This window comes from Panthera leo, chromosome B1 (genome assembly GCF_018350215.1).
Source record: "Panthera leo isolate Ple1 chromosome B1, P.leo_Ple1_pat1.1, whole genome shotgun sequence".
NCBI classification, from domain to species: Eukaryota; Metazoa; Chordata; class Mammalia; order Carnivora; family Felidae; genus Panthera; species Panthera leo.
In genome coordinates, this window is record NC_056682.1 from 100,799,629 (window position 1) to 100,819,427 (window position 19,799).

Below are 19,799 nucleotides of genomic sequence, written 5' to 3' on the forward strand. Positions count from 1 at the left end.
TATAAAACATTTTTTTTAAATGTTTTTATTTACTTTTGAAGGAGAGAGAGAGAGAGAGAGAGAGAGAGAGACAGAGCATGAGCAGTGGAGGAGCAGAGAGAGAGGCAGGCTCCAGGCCTCTCTCAGCAGAGAGAGAGGCAGAATCATAAGCAGGCTCCAGGCTCTCAGCTGTCAGCACAGAGTCTGACGTGGGGCTCGAACCCACAAACTGTGAGATCATGACCTGAGCCGAAGCCAGCAGCTTAACCGACTGAGCCACCCAGGGGCCCCTCCTTGAAGCTATATAAAATAAGGCTTGCAGGCAAGGCCACAGTGACTTAGCAGTACCTAAGTCAAGGGGCAAAATTCACAGGGACCCACCCTGGAGCTATGCATTGCTGTGTTCCATTGGCAAGAATTCATTAGTGTCATCAACTTTTGATAACAAAAGGATCCCCATCTAATTTTTTAAGTTAAAAAAATTTAAATGAAAAAAACCCCACAAAAGATGGATATTTTAAACTATTTCCACAGGTGGAAAGCCAGGAGATGGTAAAGAGAGCTGAAGATTCGTATCTTCAAGCCATTCCGACTATTTTCTTGCCAAGTTGGGAAGGATAATTTTCCTTAAAGGTGTATCTAACTAATGCTTTGACCTTGAAATAGCTCCTAAGTGAGGGTTTTTTTCTGGAGTGCTACAGTCACTCTTAAGCATTGTGCTGCAGTAGATGATAAGGATATCATCAATCAATCATGCTAAATTTGGGCATATTCTATAACTTATGCGGACATTAACTCCGTGGCTCTGCTTCTTCACAGGTGTCACAAAAAGTCTCCTCAGAGAAGGACTGAGTGATAAAAATGATGGACTGCTCTGTTAATTTTTCACATGTAACTTAATTTCATAGTCTTCAAGATAAAAACCTACCCTCTGAGTTGAAATGGTAATCTGTGCATCCACTTTTTAGGTTGAGCATAAGAAGGTAATAATATCTCTAGCTATGATAGAGTATTCTTCTAAATGCACTTTGATCAAGCTTCAGGTTAAAATAATTTGCCTGCCAAGATATGCCCTTGATTAGGGTTTTAATCCTCAAAATTACAGGTGGAGTTTTTAAAATGTTATGTTCCTCTTCTAATTTAATAAGCTATGTTTTCTGCATTTAGTTGAAGAATCTAAAAGGAATAGATGAATGGGAAAGCAATATGAACTTAAATTCTTTGATGCACATGGCACAAAAGATTTATAGTTATATCTTCATTATATTTCTAAGCCTTACAAATAAATATTAAACATCAGCCAGTTCTCAAAATGTTTGGTTACGGACTACTGTTCCTCACAGAGAGGATGCAGGTAATAAAGGCAATAAAGTTGGTTATTTTTAATACTCAGCAATGATAAATCATTTTTCAGATGGAAAAGCTATTGCCATGCTCTACTAATGTGAGTTTTATATTTTCATGGTATGGAGGCAGATTCAAACCCCATGTCACGGGTATCTCATAATGACAACACTATACAAAAACTCAAATTCTCATAGCATTAAGTTATGTTTTTATTCTTTAATCTCATCTTTTAGTTTTATTTACCAGAGGAGATTGTATCTGGAAAGCTATTTAAAACTATAAATCTGTTGACAGTTGCTTTTACAGGAGTGACATGGGAAAAAGAAAGGACAGTATTAAGAGGGACAAAGGATGCATTACAAGGAACACTTGAAATGCAGGACTTCCCACTCCAAATACAGTGTTATTTGGATGCTCTATGCCTTAGCTTGTGCTTACAAGGGAAAGGAAATATAAATTACAAATTTCAAACTGAAAAATGTCAGGAATGTAAAAATTGGAGGTTCCAACTTTTATCTGAAACTGAGGCAAAGGCATTTTATTAAAAACAAGACTGACAGGTGCACACTTGTCAAGATGGAATTTTAGTGGAACTTCTCATATACACAGATACACAAACTCTCTGTGTAAGCAACACCACATCTATGTTCTGCTTCTTGAGTTCATGAAACTAATGGGTGCTCAGGTTATAATTCTGGGAAAGAATAATAAAATCAGCCATGTGTTCAGTAGTTTTAGCTACAGCAATAGTTTTTAAACTGCTCTGCAGAATCTCCAAGGTGCTCCAGAGGTCATAGCAGGAGGAGGAGGGAAAGGTATGTAGGGGGGCCAGGCCCCAGCCAAAACAGATTCATTCTTATCTTTTTATATAATAGTCTTTCCTCAGAACATTTTATTTGAAGGAGGGGGAAAGGTTCTGCTATTAAAATCTTTTGGAAACTACTCATCTTTAGTTTCAAAACTGATAGAAAAAACTAACACTGAATTCTAAAATAAAGCTTTCATGGAGAAACACAGCTCTGAACTGGAGTGAGGAGGTGGAGAGAACATATGATCAATTTTTGAAACAATATTTTTCTTTCATAGTTTCCAAGTGTAGCTGATGTAATCTTCACATACTAGTCTTTCTTACTATTTATTCTCAATTAGAAAGCAAATTCAGCCAAATAGTGTCAACTTGATAAGAATGCCTTTTCCTTGCCAGCTTATATAGAGAAGCTTAAAAGTGTGTGTGTGTGTGTGTGTGTGTGTGTGTGTGTGTGTGTGTGTGTTTCTGGAACTTCTCTTCAACATCACCATGGGAATTCCCTTCACCATTCTCCTGTGTTGAACTGCTTATTTCCTGGATTCCATGTCTTTTCTTTGTTTTTGGTGGAACACATCCACCAGTAGCTTTCCTAAAAACAAATTACATGGAGATAAATTTGTTTTAGATCATGCATGTCTGAAATGTAGTTTTTTCATTTTCACATTTGACTTCACAGTTTGGCTAGCTATAGAACTCTAGGTTGGAAATCATTTCCCCTCAGAAATTCAGACGCATAGCTTTTCTGTCTTTTGGCTTCTGCTGCTGCTGTAGAGAATCCTGTGGCAATCCAAATTCTTGGTCTTTTGTATGTGATGGGTTGGGGCTGGACACTTGGTAGAATCGATACAGAAACTTCTGTTCCTCAATTCTTGGAAGGAAATTCTCATAGTTTTCTCTCCTCTGATTTTTCTGTTTGCTCTCCTCTGATTTTTCTGTTTGCTCTTTCTCAGACCACTATTAGTCATCTGTATCCATTGCTCCAGTCCTCATTTGTCTTTTTGTTTTATTTTCTGGGAGACTTACTCAACTTTTTCTTCCAATTCTTCTACTGCATAAAAAAAAATTACCTGAACATTTACAGATTTCAATTAAAGAAAAACTGAATATTCTTTTCTAGAGTCTGTGGTGCTTGTTTCATGGCTGTACTTTTTCTCATCTTTTAATCTGCTCCCTCACTGTCTCTATTTTCCCTGTGTTTTAGAGTGTCTTTCATATTGGAAGCTTTCTTCAAATATTAGTGATCCCTAGTTTTCCATTCATATTTAAGAATGAGGCACTAAAATTGGAAACTATGTGCATGATGAGGCTGGTCAGTTGTTAGTCTGCACAACTGCAATTTAAGTATCTGCAGAGCTGTTCTTTTAGACTCCAGAGAGTAATCTTCCAATCATTTGCTTGTCTGACAGCATGATAGGAGCAAAACAGGGGAGGGAGCTTGGAAATCTTTGCATGAAGTATATAGATTTTCATTTAATACTCTATTTTTGGTTTGGCATGCTACTTTCCCTCCATGAACAGATGGGATTGTTAGCTTCATGTCTAGAACCTCTGTACTTCAACTTTTCTAAAAATAATAATAAATAAATAAATAAAGCTCTGGCTTTCTGTTAGGGGTCTTCTCCTGTCTATGAGGATCAGGGGAAAGAATCTAGGTATCTATTTCCTCTGTGTAAAGACTCGCAACAAACCCTGTTTTTGACCCTTTCCCCCTTTCTTCAAAGGTGCCCTATATTCTGATTTATTGGGTTCTGTTGTGACAATCAGCCTATATATATTGCCTATATGTTTCAGCATTCTCTAACCTGCTCATTTACTGTTCAGATTCAAAAACTGAATTTATATTTTCATCTGCTGTCATCTTCTCCCTCATTCTCTTTATCATTACTGGCTTATGCATTTCTTATTCTTTACTTTCATTTTAGTACAGTTTTAGAAGGGAAGAGATGTAAATGAGTGTGTTTAGTGAGAAGTTTAATGATGTTCAGACAGTTTCGACAGGTCACCCTATACATTCAACGTATCTGTGTCTCATTAAGTCAGCATTCAAGATGCAGAGCCACCTGCCAGTAAAACCATGCCAGCATTCTGTATCCTGTGTCCTGGACATCGATACCTCAAGTTCTTAATGACATTACTAAGACATGTTTTTCTAAATTTTTAACATTTAAAATTAGTATTTGTCATAAAATAGATATGCACATTAAGGGAAAGTCTCTATGCCTCTAACACACATGGTCACTGTAAAACTATTACGAATTTGATGATATCTCTTACACCTGATGGCATTTTAGAATCAAGGATACAAGGTAGTACCTATCTGAAAGGGTTGCTGGAAGACACAAATGAGATAATGCTTATAAAATCTTAAGTAAGAACAGTGGCAGAGCGATACTATGTGTTTATATTTTAGTTGTTCTTACTAGTTTTTCCAATATGCTTCTGCATGATGAAATGTTTTCTACTATTCTGTTAAGATAGGTTAATATGTTAACATAAAGTATATAAAATCACCAGACAGACCTAATGAGCTGCTGGCTTATTATTTTTTAAAAATGTGTAGATGTATAAATAATTGCTGTTTTTTGAAAAACGTGAAATGAGAAAGAGTCAGCATGAAGTTCACAGCACTTGGACCCACGAAGCACTCAATTTTTACTTTAGTCATTTATTCTTTTATGTAAAAAAAGTTATAAAGCATCTCTTAAGTGCTTAGGTTCTGAAGACACAAAGATATGACATAGATCTTCTCTTAGGGAAGCTTACAATTCAGCAGTTGCAGGTTACTATGATGCAGTCTGTTGAGTGGCCCATGCAACAGAAGTCATGAAGTTCTTGATGGCTGATTTGGATATACTGATTCTGGGAACCTATTTAATAGTATCCTACTGAAAGTTACAGATTTGCATATTTTAATAAAATAGGAGGATTTGACTTTAGAGCCTATGAAAGAAGGAATTCTTTGCCAAAGGGTGTATAATAAACACCTTTCCTTTTGCCATAGCATCCAGATGAATGCTGGCCTGAAGGCAGGATGTGGCTACCAAAGAGAACAAAGATACAGCCACAAGGTTTCGGTTGGAAGAGACAGAGCTGCATAGCACCATTGGGCATAACCAGCATTTTGATGCACAAATTAGAGAAATAAAGCCCTTTTTTGAAACTGATTTTTAAGGGCTCTATTCTAAAGGCTACGTTGAGGAAGTACACATTCTAGGACTTTGCAATAACAGCCCTGGAACAACAACAACAAGAAAGAACTTGTGGACACAGTATGAGATAATAGCACCAAGACATGTGGTTGAGATGCAAAAGTGAAGCAGAATATTTCCCACAGCCATACTGCAGAAATGAGAAATTATCAGGAACTATTACAAGAGAGATATGTCAGTAAAATCGGCTACAGTTTTATTACACTGTATATGTTAAGATATTTTCAACAACTTTTCTCCATTATCACCAGGTGCTAAGTTGAGGAATCCATTTTAGCTTAAAGTTACCAACCCCCCCCCCCAAAAAAAAAACCCCCCCAAAAAAAAAACTGGCCCAGGTGTATGCTAACTCATTGGTCAAGATTCTCAAAACCAATTACAGTTGCTTTTACTTATTCTGTCTTAACAAAGGTTAAAAAAAACAAAAATCTAGATATGAAAGAGAAATGTACAAAATATTATGGGATACAGAGTATAGGTATCTAATCTGGGCTGGAGATGGTCATAAATGGCTTCCTGAACCTAAGCTGAGTGAGAGCAGAAGACTCAATTGAAAAGTTATATGAAGCTGCAGCTATACAACAAAATGTTCTAAATATCCTTGTATTCCTCATCCAATAAGATAAATTTATCCCCATGGAGGTGGGAGATGATAGCAGCTCTATAAGTGATAGGCATATGGGAAAAGCAAAGCATAATACTATAAAGACAAGATGTTGGGGCCTCTGGGTGGCTAAGAGTGTTAAATGTCTGACTGTTGATTTAGGCTCAGGTCATGATCTCATGGTTCATGGGATCGCATTAGTGCAGAGCTTCCTTGGGATTCTCTCTCTGCCCCCCCCCCCCCCCCCCCCCAACTCACCTTGTCTCTGTCTCTCTCAAAATAAATAAATAAACTTAAAAAAAAAGACAAGGTGTTACACAGGAAATGAAACTGACAGCAGGTGAATCTTCAATCTTTAATATGCTAATGTAAGTTAATGTTGTAATAAGGTCTGCAAATAAAGCCCATGGGTCTCTCCAGAGAAATAAGGGAAGAAACTGAATAATCCTAAGCAAAGCCCAACAGTCTCCCCCAGAATAAAGAAACATTTCTCAGAGTTTTGCTTATGATTACCAGTCCTCAAACAAAGCTTCCAAATTACTCATTAAAAAATGCAAAAAGATAAATCTAGATAATAACTTATATTCTGCTCTACTACTAACTCCCGTTTGGCATCTGTTAGTTTCTTTAAAAAAAATTTTTTTTGGGGGGGAGGAGCCAAGATGGCGGAATAGCACGGAAGTTTTCTGTGAGTCTCCCGTCCATGAAATACAGCTAGACCAACACTAAACCATCCTACACACCTAGAAAACTGACTGGAGGATTAACACAACAATCAGCACAACCTGAACCACAGAATTCAGCAGGTACGCGGCGCAGAGAGGTGAACTTAGGGAGAGAGAAGCCAGCGGCGGGCAAGGAGAGAAGATGGAGACTGGGGCAGGGGAGAATACAAGAAAAGCACTCTTCCCTAAAAGCAGCTGGAGAGAAAGTGGGAAATTGGAAACAGCCGCAGGGACTAAACTAAAAAGGGAGAAAGGAGAAAGGAGAAAGGAGAAAGGAGAAAGGAGAAAGGAGAAAGGAGAAAGGAGAGGGCTTAAATGCCATTAAGACTGTAACCAAGGGGAGCGCAAAGGATGCAACTCCACAGCTCGATACCTGGCGGTGCTCTGGTGGGAAGGGCGAATCCCCAGGAATAGAGTGGAGTCTGGGAGGTTCTCGGACCACATAGGGAAAAGTGGTTCCACTGCTGGAAGGACATTTGGTAGAGACTGTTGAAGCCACCTGGTCCCAGCATACCCCAGAAAAAGGCCACATTCGTTGGTGCTGGAACAAGGTCATTAACGGTGAAGACTGGTGCCAGATGTGTGTTGTGATTTTCCATAATCCCTGAAAAGCTGCTGCTATACTATCTTGCAAACTTTTTCTGGGGCAGGCTGGCACCTGGCCACAGTCTTGGGGCACCGGCAGCAGCAGGGTCCAGCAGGTGTTCCTGGGTGTAACCGACATTTGACCATTGCTCGGTGAGACTCTCCCACAGAGGGGAGGAACGGGTCAAAGCTGCAGTCCTTCAGAAGTAAGAGGCCAGGGAAAACAGCCGCATCTGAGACAAAACTCAAGAGAGAAGTACTGCCTGGGGCTTGGTCACGGACAGTGAAGAAGCGGGGAGTGGATGAAAGCTGAAGACAGAGGATGGGTGCGTGAGTGCTGATGTGGGAGAACAGACTGGGTAGCTGGGTGACGCCATTTTCACCGCTCCCACCCATGCGCATACACACCTAGGAGTCTTGCAACAATCAACCCCAGTAGGCTAGCAGCACCATCTAGTGGAGAACGAGCTGTTACACTGAGCCCCGCCCAACTGGCTCAACCTTGCTCTTCAATAACACAAGTCTCACTGCCGGCTTAATTTATGGACTATAAAGCGCTACATAGTCTGACTTCTAGGGGAAAATGAAGTAATTTCAGTCCTATTTCAGTCTGTTAGCAGGTCTATCTATTCAATTTTCTTTCTCTCTTTTTTTCCCTCTTTTATACTATTCTTTTCCTTGAATACAGAAAGAGAAAAAATTCATTTTTATGAAAAATATTTTTCTTTAAATTTTTTACTATATTTTTAACTTTTGTGTAAATTTTTTCAAAATCTATCTTCTTTCCATCATTCTATTTTAGTCTACTTCAGTGTATTCACCTTTTTAAATTTTCAAACGATTTTCTTGTTTTCTTCTTTTTCTTTTTTCTCTTCTTCATTTCTTTTCTTTTTCTTGAATGCAGAAAGTGGAAAACTTCATTTTTACTTTCAATTTCTATTAAAAACATTTTTCTTTAATTTTTTTACTATATATTTTTTTGCTTTTATGTAAATTTTTTCAAATTCTATTTTACTTCCCATCATTTTATTTTAGTCTACTACAGTGTATTCACTTTTTCAAATTTTCAAACAATTTCGTTTTTCTCTTTTTCGTTCCTTTTCTTTTTCTTGAATACAGAAAGAGAAAAAATTCATTTTTATTTTTAATTTATATTAAAAATATTTTTTTTCCTACTATATTCTTTACTTTTGTGTAAATTTTTTCAAATTCTATTTTACTTCCAACATCTCATTTTAGTCTACTTCAGTATATTCATTTTTTCAAACTCTCAAACGATTTCCTTCCCCCTGCGGCCTTTTTTTTCTCTGATCTGTCAAACCACTTTCAACACCCAGACCAAAACACACTTAGGATCTAGCATCATTTATTGGATATTTTGTGTGTGTGTGTTTAATTTTTTAATTTTAATATTTTTTTAAATTTTAACTTTAATTTTAATTTTTCTACCTCATTAATTCCTTTTCTCCCTTCAAAATGACAAAACGAAGGAATTTACCCGAAAAAGAAAGAGCACGAAGAAACAACAGCCAGGGATTTAACCAACACAGACACAAACAAGATGTCTGAAACAGAATTGAGAATCACGATAGTAAGAATACTAGTTGGAGTCAAAAATAGATTAGAATCCCTTTCTGCAGAGATAAAAGAAGTAAAAAAATAGAATGAAATTAAAAATGCTATAACTGAGCTGCAATCACAGATGGATGCTGCAGCGGCAAAGATGGATGAGGCAGAACAGAGAATCAGTGATACAGAGGACAAACTTATAGAGAATAATGAAGCAGAAAAAAAAGAGGGAGATGAAGGCAAAAGAACACGATTTAAGAATTAGAGAAATCAATGACTCATTAAAAAGGAACAAGATCTGGGGTGCCTGGGTGGCTCAGTTGGTTAAGCTACTGACTTCGGCTCAGGTCATGATCTCACAGTTTGTGAGTTCGAGCCCTGCGTCGGGCTCTGTGCTGACAGCTCAGAGCCTGGAGCTTACTTCGGATTCTATGTCTCCCCCTTTCTCTATGCCTCCCCTGCTCACACTCTGCGTCTCTCTGTCTCTCAATAATAAATAAACATTAAAAAAAAAAAAGGAACAATATCAGAATCATAGGGGTCCCAGAAGAGGAAGAGAGAAAAATAGGGGTAGAAGGGTTATGTGAGCAAATCATAGCGGAAAACTTTCCGCACCTGGGGAAAGACACAGACACAAAAATCCAGGAAGCACAGAGGACACCCATTAGATTCAACAAAAACTGACAATCAAACAAGGCATATCATAGTCAAATTCACAAAAAACTCAGGCAAGGAGAGAATGATGAAAGCAGCAAGGGAAAAAAAGTCCCTAACCTACAAGGGAAGACAGATCAGGTTTGCAGCAGACCTATCCACAGAAACTTGGCAGGCCAGAAAGGAGTGGAGGGATATATTCAGTGTGCAGAATCAGAAAAATATGCAGCCAAGAATTCTTTATCCAGCAAGGCTGTCATTCAAAATAGAAGGAGAGATAAATAGTTTCCCAGACAAACAAAAATTAAAGGAGTTTGTGACCACTAAACCAGCCCTGCAAAAAACTTTAAGGGGGACCCTCTGAGGGGAGAAAAGTTGAAAAAATAAATACATACACACATACATATACACATACATACATATCAAAAGCAACAAAAATTAGAAAGGACCAGAGAACACCACCAGAAACTCCAACTCTACAAGCATCATAATGGCAATAAATTTGTATCTTTCAGTACTCACTCTAGAAACCCACTTTAGACCTAAGACACCCTCAGATTGAAAATAAGGGAATGGAGAACCATCTATCATGCTAATGGTTAACAAAAGAAAGCTGAGTAGCCATACTTATATCAGACTTTAAAATAAAGACTGTATCAAGAGATGCAGAAGGGCATTATATCATAATCAAGGGGTCTATCCACCAAGAAGACCTAACAATTATAAACATTTATGCGCCAAATGTGAGAGCACCCAAATGTATAAATCAATTAATCACAAATATAAAGAAACTCATCGATAGTAATACCATAATACCAACACCCCACTCACAGCAATGGACAGATCATCTAATCAAAAAATCAACAAGGAAACAATCGCTTTGAATGACACACTGGACCAGATGGACTTAACAGATATATTCAGAACATTTCATCCTAAAGAAGCAGAATATACATTCTTCTCCAGTGCACATGGAATGTTCTCTAGACTAGAACATATACTGGGACACAAATCAGCCCTAAGTAAGTACAAAAAGATCAAGATCATACTGTGCATATTTTCAGACCACAACGCTATGAAATTCGAAATCAACCACAAGAAAAAATTTGGAAAGGTAACAAATACTAGGAGACTGAAGAACATCCTACTAAAGAATGAATGGGCTAACCAAGAATTTAAAGAGGAAATTAAAAAGTATATGGAAGTCAATGAAAATGATAATACCACAACCCCAGACCTCTGGCACACAGCAAAGGCAGTCATAAGAGGAAAAGTATATAGCAATGCAGGCCTTCCTAAAGAAGGAAGAAACATCTCAGATACACAACCTAACCTTATGCCTTAAAGAGCTGGAAAAAGAACAGCAAATAAAACCCCAAACCAGCAGAAGACAGGAAATAATAAAGATTAGAGCACAAATCAATGCTATCAAACCAAAAAAACAGTAGAACAGATGAATGAAACCAGAAGCTGGTTCTTTGAAAGAATTAAAATTGATAAACCACTAGCCAGTTTGATCAAGAAGAAAAAGGAAAGGACCCAAATAAATAAAATCAAGAATGAAAGAGGAGAGATCACAACCAACACAGCAGAAATACAAACAATAATAAGAGAATATTATGAGCAATTATATGCCAATAAAATGGGCAATCCGGAAGAAATGGACAAATTCCTAGACATATACACTACCAAAACTGAAACAGGAAGAAACAGAAAATTTGAATAGACCCATAACCAGTAAGGAAATCGAATTAGTAATCAAAAATCTCCCAAAAAACAAGAGTCCAAGGCCAGATGGCTTTCCAGGGGAATTCTACCAAACATTTAAGGAAGAGTTAACACCTATTCTCTTGAAACTGTTCCAAAAATAGAAATGGAAGGAAACTTCCAAACTCTTTCTATGAAGCCAGCATTACCTTGATTCCAAAACCAGACAGAGACCCCACTAAAAAGGAGAACTATAGACCAATTTCCCTGATGAACATGGATGCAAAAATCCTCAGCATGATATTAGCCAACTGGATCCAACAATACGTTAAAAAAATTATTCACCATGACCAAGTGGGATTTATACCTGGGATGCAGGGCTGGTTCAATATCCACAAAACAATTAATGTGATTCATCACATCAATAAAAGAAAGGACATGAACCACACGATCCTCTCAATAGATGCAGAGAAAGCATTTGACAAAATACAGCATCCTTTCTTGATAAAAACCCTCAAGAAAGTAGGGATAGAAGGACTATACCTCGAGATCATAAAAGCCATACATGAATGACCCAACGCTAATATCATCCTCAATGGGGAAAAACTGAGAGCTTTCCCCCTAAGGTCAGGAACAAGACAGGGATGTCTACTCTCACCACTGTTATTCAACATTGTATTGGAAGTCTTAGCCTCTACAGTCAGACAACACAAAGTAATAAAAGGCATCCAAATTCAGCAAAGTCACAGGATATAAAATCAATGCACAGAAACTGGTTGCATTCCTATACACCAACAATGAAGCGACAGAAAGAGAAATCAAGGAATTGATCCCATTTACAGTTGCACCAAAACCCATAAAATACCCAGGAATAAATCTAACCAAAGAGGTGAAAAATCTATACACTGAAAACTATAGAAAGCTTATGAAGGAAATTGAAGAAGACACAAAAAAATGGAAAAAGATTCCATGCTCTTAGATAGGAAGAACAAATATTGTTAAAATGTCGATACTACCCAAAGTAATCTACATATTCAATGCAATCCCTATCAAAATAACACCAGCATTCTTCACAGAGCTAGAACAAATAATCCTAAAATTTGTATGGAACCAGAAAAGACCCCAAATAGCCAAAGTGATCTTGAAAAAGAAAACCAAAGCAGGAGGCATCACAATCCCAGACTTCAAGCTATACTACAAAGCTGTAATCATCAAGACAGTATGGTACTGGCACAAGAACAGACAGTCAGATCAATGGAACAGAACATAGAACCCAGAAATAGACCCACAAACGTATGGGCAACTAATCTTTGACAAAGCAGGAAAGAATATCCAATGGAATAAGGACAGTCTCTTCAGCAAATGGCATTGGGAAAACTGGACAGCAACATGCAGAAGAATGAACCTGGACCACTTTCTTACACCATACACAAAAATAAACTCAATATGGATGAAAGACATAAATGTAAGACAGGAAGCCATTAAAATCCTCAAGGAGAAAGCAGGCAAAAACATCTTTGATCTTGGCCACAGCAACTTCTTACTCAACACGTCTCCAGAGGCAAGGGAAACAAAAGCAAAAATCAACTACTGGGACCTCATCAAAATAAAAAGCTTCTGCACAGCAAAGGAAACAATCAGCAAAACTAAAAGGGAACCTATGGAATGGGAGAAGATATTTGCAAATGACATATCAGATAAAGAGTTAGTATCCAAAATCTATAAAGAACTTATCAAACTCAACACCCAAAAAACAAATAATCCAGTGAAGAAATGGGAAAAAGACATGAATAGACACTTCTCCAAAGAAGACATCCAGATGGCTACACATGAAAAATGCTCAACATCACTCATCATCGGGGAAATACAAATTAAAACCACAATGAGATACTACCTTACATCTGTCAGAATGGCTAACATTAATAATTCAGGCAACAACAGATGTTGGTGAGGACGCAGAGAAAGAGGATCTCTTCTGCATTGTTGGTGGGAATGCAAGCTGGTGCAGCCACTCTGGAAAACAGTATGGAGGTTCCTCAAAAAACTAAAAATAGAACTACCCTACAACCCAGCAATTGCACTACTAGGAATTTATCCAAGGGATAGGTGTGCTGTTTCAAAGTGACACATGCACCCCCATGTTTATAGCAGCACTATCAACAATAGCCAAAGTATGGAAAGAGCCCAAATGCCCATCGATGGATGAATGGATAAAGAAGATGTGGTATATATACACAATGGAGTATTACTCGGCAATCAAAAAGAATGAAATCTTGCCATTTGCAACTATGTGGATGGAACTGGAGGGTATTATGCTAAGTGAAATTAGTCAGAGAAAGACAAAAAATCATATGACCTCACTCATATGAGGACTTTAAGAGACAAAACAGATGAACATAAGGGAAGGGAAACAAAAATGACATAAAAACAGGGAGGGGGACAAAACAGAAGAGACTCATAAATATGGAGAACAAACTGAGGGTTACAAGAGGGGTTGTGGGAGGGGGGATGGGCTAAATGAGTAAGGGGCACTAAGGAATCTACTCATGAAATCATTGTTGCACTATATGCTAACTAACTTGGATATAAATTTAAAAAAAAAAAAAAAATAAAACAAGTTAAAAAATTAAATAAAAAAAATTTCTTTAACGTTTATTTATTTTTGAGAGAGAGAGATAGGGTGTGTGTGAGAAGGGGAGGGGCAGAGAGAGGGAGACACAGAATTTGAAAACAGGTTCCAGGCTCTGAGGTGTCAGCATAGAGCCTGATATCAGGGGCTTGACCTCACGAACTGTGAGATCATGACTTGAGCCAAAGTTAGACACTTAACTGACTGAGCCACACAGGTGCCCCTGGCAGCTGCTAGTTTCTTAATGCAGGCAACAAGACTTGGCAAAGAAATACATCCATTTCTGGTCTGGTCTTTGGTTATCCCTTGCATGCTTGTATCACTAAAAGAATTTTGATTTTATACTATAAAAAGAAAAGCAGTTAGGAAGTCAACCAAGATGGCAACATAGGAGGTTCCAGAACTTCTCTGTTCCCACAGATACATCAAATGTATACACATGGAGCAATCATCTATGAGGGACTCCTATACATTGGGCAAATGAGAAAATACACTGAAGTGGGTAGGAAAGGCTAAGATGTACTCTTACTAAAAACTCTACGCCTGGCATAGCATCATACAATCTGGAGAAAACCCCCAACTCTCAACTTGTCCTTGAGGAGTTAAGGGTTTGGACCACACATCTAGGACCCCACCTGAAGATTGGGTTCCCCAAACATCCAGCTTTGAAAGCCAACAGGGCTGGCATACATGAGACTAATAAGACTACAGCAAACAAAGAAGCAGTGCTTCACGGGCAGATGAGCATTCACTGCAGCTATCCCCTTAGGGCTCAGCACAGAGGGAACCAACAAAACTATACATCTTCTAGTCTTTCCTGGAAGGGGGTCTGAATGCATACTTTACAAGCTGCTGCCTGAGGGCCTAGCTTCTTAATTATAGTGTGCATTTAGGGTTGGCTGCAATCCTTGGGGGAAGCCGGCAGACATTTCCCTGCCTTCTCTTTCTGGCTTGCTCAAACAATAAAATCAAGTCTCCAGTATCTCCCTAGAAGGACCTAGTGAATGTCTGGTGACCTAGCTCTGAACTATCAGAAAGAGAAACTAAGAAAACAGTATCATTTACAATAGCTTCAAAAATTAAAATGGTTAGGACTAAATTTATTGAAGGAGATAAAAAACATCTGTACACTGAAAATTATGACGATGAAAGAAATTAAAGAAGACCAAGTAAATGGAAACATATCCCATGTTTGTGGATTAAAAGAATTAATATTGTTGAAATGTCCATTTCAAAAGTGATCTATAGATACAATGCAATCCCAACCAAAAAGCCAATGGCATTTTTCACAGAATACAACAATAATCCTATGATTTGTATAGAACCACGAAAGACCCTGAATAGTCAAATAAATCTTGAGAAAGAAGAACAAAGCTAGAGGCATCACACTTCCTGATTTCAAAACTATATTACAGAGCTATCGTAATCAAAACAGTACAGTATTGGCATAAAAAAAGACACATAGACCAATGGAACATAATGGAGAGCCCAGAAATAAACCCATGCAAATGTGGTCAATTAAATTTCAGTAAAGGAGCCCGAAACAAAATACAAATCAAAACCACACTCAGATATCACCTCACGCCAGTCAGAGTGGCCAAAATGAAGAAATCAGGAGACTATAGATGCTGGAGAGGATGTGGAGAAACAGGAACCTTCTTGCACTGTTGGTGGGAATGCAAATTGGTGCAGCCGCTCTGGAAAGCAGTGTGGAGGTTCCTCAGAAAATTAAAAATAGACCTACCCTATGACCCAGCAATAGCACTGCTAGGAATTTACCCAAGGGATACAGGAGTACTGATGCATAGGGGCACTTGTACCCCAATGTTTATAGCAGCACTCTCAACAATAGCCAAATTATGGAAAGAGCCTAAATGTCCATCAACTGATGAATGGATAAAGAAATTGTGGTTTATATACACAATGGAATACTACGTGGCAATGAGAAAAAATGAAATATGGCCTTTTGTAGCAACGTGGATGGAACTGGAGAGTGTGATGCTAAGTGAAATAAGCCATACAGAGAAAGACAGATACCATATGGTTTCACTCTTATGTGGATCCTGAGAAACGTAACAGAAACCCATGGGGGAGGGGAAGGAAAAAAAAAAAGAAAAGAGGTTAGAGTGGCAGAGAGCCAAAGCATAAGAGACTGTTAAAAACTGAGAACAAACTGAGGGTTGATGGGGGGTGGGAGGGAGGGGAGGGTGGGTGATGGGTATTGAGGAGGGCACCTTTTGGGATGAGCACTGGGTGTTGTATGGAAACCAATTTGACAGTAAATTTCATATATTAAAAAATAAAAGATAAAAAAAAAAATAAAAAATAAATAATAATCAGTACTCCAAATCTGATTTAGATTCTATACCCCTTCCAGGGCCAGGCTGGTTTCAGACCCGTAGTCTTGAGGAGGGGGCTGGGTCAGGCTTTACTCTTTAGAGCTGCTGATCCTCTCAGGTGCTAGGATGCAAGGAAGAAGGAGGAAAAAGGAATAAGAAAATTCTTATTAAACTAGTTCCATCGTAAAAAAAAAAAAAAAAAAAAAAAAGGAGCCCGAAACAGGAAACAATGGGGAAGACAGTTTCTTCAATAGATAGTGTTGGGAAAACTGGGTATTCTCATGCAAAAGAATGAAACTGAACCCCTGTATTATACTACACACAAAAATCAACTTGAAATGGATTAAACACTTGAACATAAGACCTGAAAGTATAAAATCTCTAGAAGAAAACATAGGGAGTAAACTCCTTGACAATGGTCTTGGTGATGATATTTTAGATTTGACATCAAAGGCAAATAAAAGCAAAAATAAGAACTGGGACTATATCAAACTGCAAGGCAAAGAAAACCATCAAACAACGAAATAGCAATCCATGGAATGGGGGAAAATATTTGCAAACCATATTTCCAAAAAGGGGTTAATATCCAAAATATATATGGTATTCACATAACTCAACAGCAAAAAGACCTAAATAACTCAATTTAAAAAATGGGCAAAGGACCTGAATAGACACTTTTCCAAAGAATCCATACAAACAGTCAACAGGTAAATTAAAAGGTACTCAACGTCACTAATCAAGAAAATGTAAACTGAACCACAATGAGACATTATGTCATACCTGTTAGGACAGCTATTATCAAAAAGACAAGAAATAGCAAATACTGGTGGAGATGTGGAGAAAAGGGAACCCTTGTATATTGCTGGTGGGAATGTCAACTGGTACAGCATTATGGAAAACAGTATGAAGGTTTCTCAAAAAATTAAAAACAGAACTATCTTATGATCCACGGATCCCACTTCTGGGTACATATCCAAAGAAAATGAAAGCATATCTTGAAGAGATATCTGTACTCCCCTGTTCACTGCAGCATTAATTATGATGGCCAAGGTATAAAAACAACCTAAGTGTCCATCAACAGATGAATAGATAAATACAATGTGGTGTGTCTGTGTAAATACAGAAACATCCTTACGCACACAATGGAGTATAATATAGCCTTAGAAAAGGAAATCCTGCCATTTTCAACATCATGGGTGAACATAGAGGGCATTAATCTAAGTGAAATATGCCAAAGACAGATACTGCATGGTATCACTTATATGTGGAGCCTAATAAAAAAAATATAATAAATAAAAGGTAAGTTGAATTCAGAAACAGAGAGTAGAAAAGTGGTTGCCTAGGAATGGAGAATTTGAGAAATCAAAAGAAGTTAGTAAAAGGGTACAAATTTTCAGAAGATTTATAAAAGTTCTGAGGATTTCATGTATATAAAACATGATGACTAGAGTTGATGACACTACTGTATAACTGAAATTTGCTAAGTGAGTAGAAGCTAAATTTTTGCACATATACACAAAAAAAGTAAATATGGGAGGCGATGGATATGTTAATTAACTTGAAGAGGGAGTCTCACGATATATATCAAACCATCATACTGTACACTTTAAATATGTTACAATGTTGTCAATTATACATCAATAAAGCTGAAAAAAAAAAAAAGAGGAAAGCAGGAGAGAATAGAAAAAGCAAAGGTGAATGTTTATTGTCTATATTAAATTCCAAATGATAGCTTGTCTGTTATTGCCACTCAACATGTAACTGTATATTTAGTTCTCCTGCCAGGCTTTCATTCTCCAGAGTTGTTGTAACATGCAGGGCCTGACCTATTCTATGGGCATTTTTAGCAGTGTAATAAAAGGCACTAGTTTACTCTATGACTCCTCCTATAAGGTAGCTTTGTTAATTTTTGGGAAACTTGCAAGATATGAAAGATAATTTGGTTTCAGCTAAATTTGAAGTTTTAATTTCTATCATCTGTTTATGACCTGGGTGGATCTAAACATGCATACATGTGCTGTGGTAACAGAACACTCCACAAAATACACGTAAAGTTAAGTCAATGTAACACAAAAAATTATCTTAGATTGCTCTGTAGTACTTTAGTATATAGTATTTTGTTAAGGTATTTTTTTTATTGTGTCACCAAAAAGAGATTGCTGAATAAAGGGATCCACTGATACTCATTTAGAAACAGAAATCTTCAGATTAACTATAGCATTTGACTTTATCTGAGACAATTTTAAAAAAAGCAATTTTCATTTTCATACTAATTCATTTTTTTAAAAAATAAAATGACTATTTCAAATCTTTATCTTTACAAGTCCTTTCTTCCTTAAGAGTATGGTCTCAACTAATGTTCATTCATCTAATTTCATTCCTTTTTAATCTCATATTAATTATACAATTCATCTACAGAAAAATTTTACCAACGAGGGTCATAAAAGATGTGTCAGTTACTGAAACAGGAAGAGAAAGTGAATCAACCACACACCCTGTCACTCCACATCTTTGGAGTTATTCTCAGCAGACTCTGCTCCTCTGCTGCTTTTTTCCTTCCTAGTCCCAGGTATTTTCACAATAATGATACTGTCAGCTTGGGAAAAAACTTTTGGGGAAAAAATGGGTTTTGGTGGGCTCAGTATAAATTAATTAGTAATGGGGCAGAATTTCATATTGAGAGATGAGCAAGTCTAAAGATGGACACTGTCTTCAAAGTCTAAAGCGCGTGTCTGAAGTTCTAAACTTCCCTCACAAACTATAAAGTTTTATGTACAGATTTTTGAATTTTTTGTCATTTTGATGACTTATGAATCTCTTCTAGAATTTTTTTTAGTGATTTAGCTTACTTGGAAGATTCAGAATTTAAAACACACATTGTTTAAAGAGGAGCAATGTAAACTCTTATTAAGATACTGGAAAATATTTCAGATAGCCAGGTATAGGAGTTCTGCTGATACAAATCTGCCCTTGGTTTACTGAGACAGTAACTTAGGGTTCCATAAGAGGTGACAGTTGACCCACTGCATATAACTGCTAGGTGAACTTGAGTCCTAATAACAAAAATATTGAGAATATTATTCTAGTTAAAATCAGATAAAGAACAAAGTAGGACACAAAAACATTAAGCCAAAAGAATCCCAAAATTTTAGGGCACTATTTCTATGTAACTTGGATGCCATTTAGTAATGGTTCCTCAGTTTTTATATCTGCCTTCCCTCTGCTTTCTTCATAGGGGCAAGCAGAAAGAATCGTAGTCTATAAATGTTATGCTTTAAGCTTTTCTAATATGAATAGAATTACCAAAGAATGACAGTGTTTTGCTGCTCTGTACCTACTGGGATATATTTCAAATAGATGCATGTCCAAAAGCCATGTCAGCTTGTTATCATTTAAAAATCCTCAATTAATTTTGAATGAGATTAAAAAATTAGAAAATACCGTATGTGAAACAAAATTTCTTGCTTTAAATTTCTCTCTTACTATTTTATAATGTGGGCAATATTTGTATTTTTTATAGACATTTTCCCCTAACATTAGATCTAATACTCTTTGAAAATAACAGGTAGTATAGTGCAAAGTAAGAGTCATAAAGATATGTAAAGATAGGCTCTCAGGAATTATTTCCTTTAGCATAAAGATAC

At 37.2% G+C, this 19,799-nt stretch overlaps 1 protein-coding gene across 4 annotated transcripts in view; it reads right to left on the reverse strand.

Moving 5' to 3' along the window:
• The window catches only part of SPATA5 (spermatogenesis associated 5), a 355,585-nt gene that overhangs the window by 36,679 nt on the left and 299,107 nt on the right, over positions 1–19,799 (reverse strand). Inside the window, exon 16 of one of the 4 annotated variants that reach the window (XM_042935558.1) lies at positions 1,984–2,723. The exons of the other annotated variants lie outside the window; for them this stretch is intronic. Within the exon in view, the coding sequence (XP_042791492.1) occupies positions 2,637–2,723 (87 nt within the window). The 3' untranslated portion in view covers positions 1,984–2,636. Of the gene's footprint in view, positions 1–1,983; positions 2,724–19,799 lie in introns of those variants that run through there. 4 annotated transcript variants of the gene reach the window in all.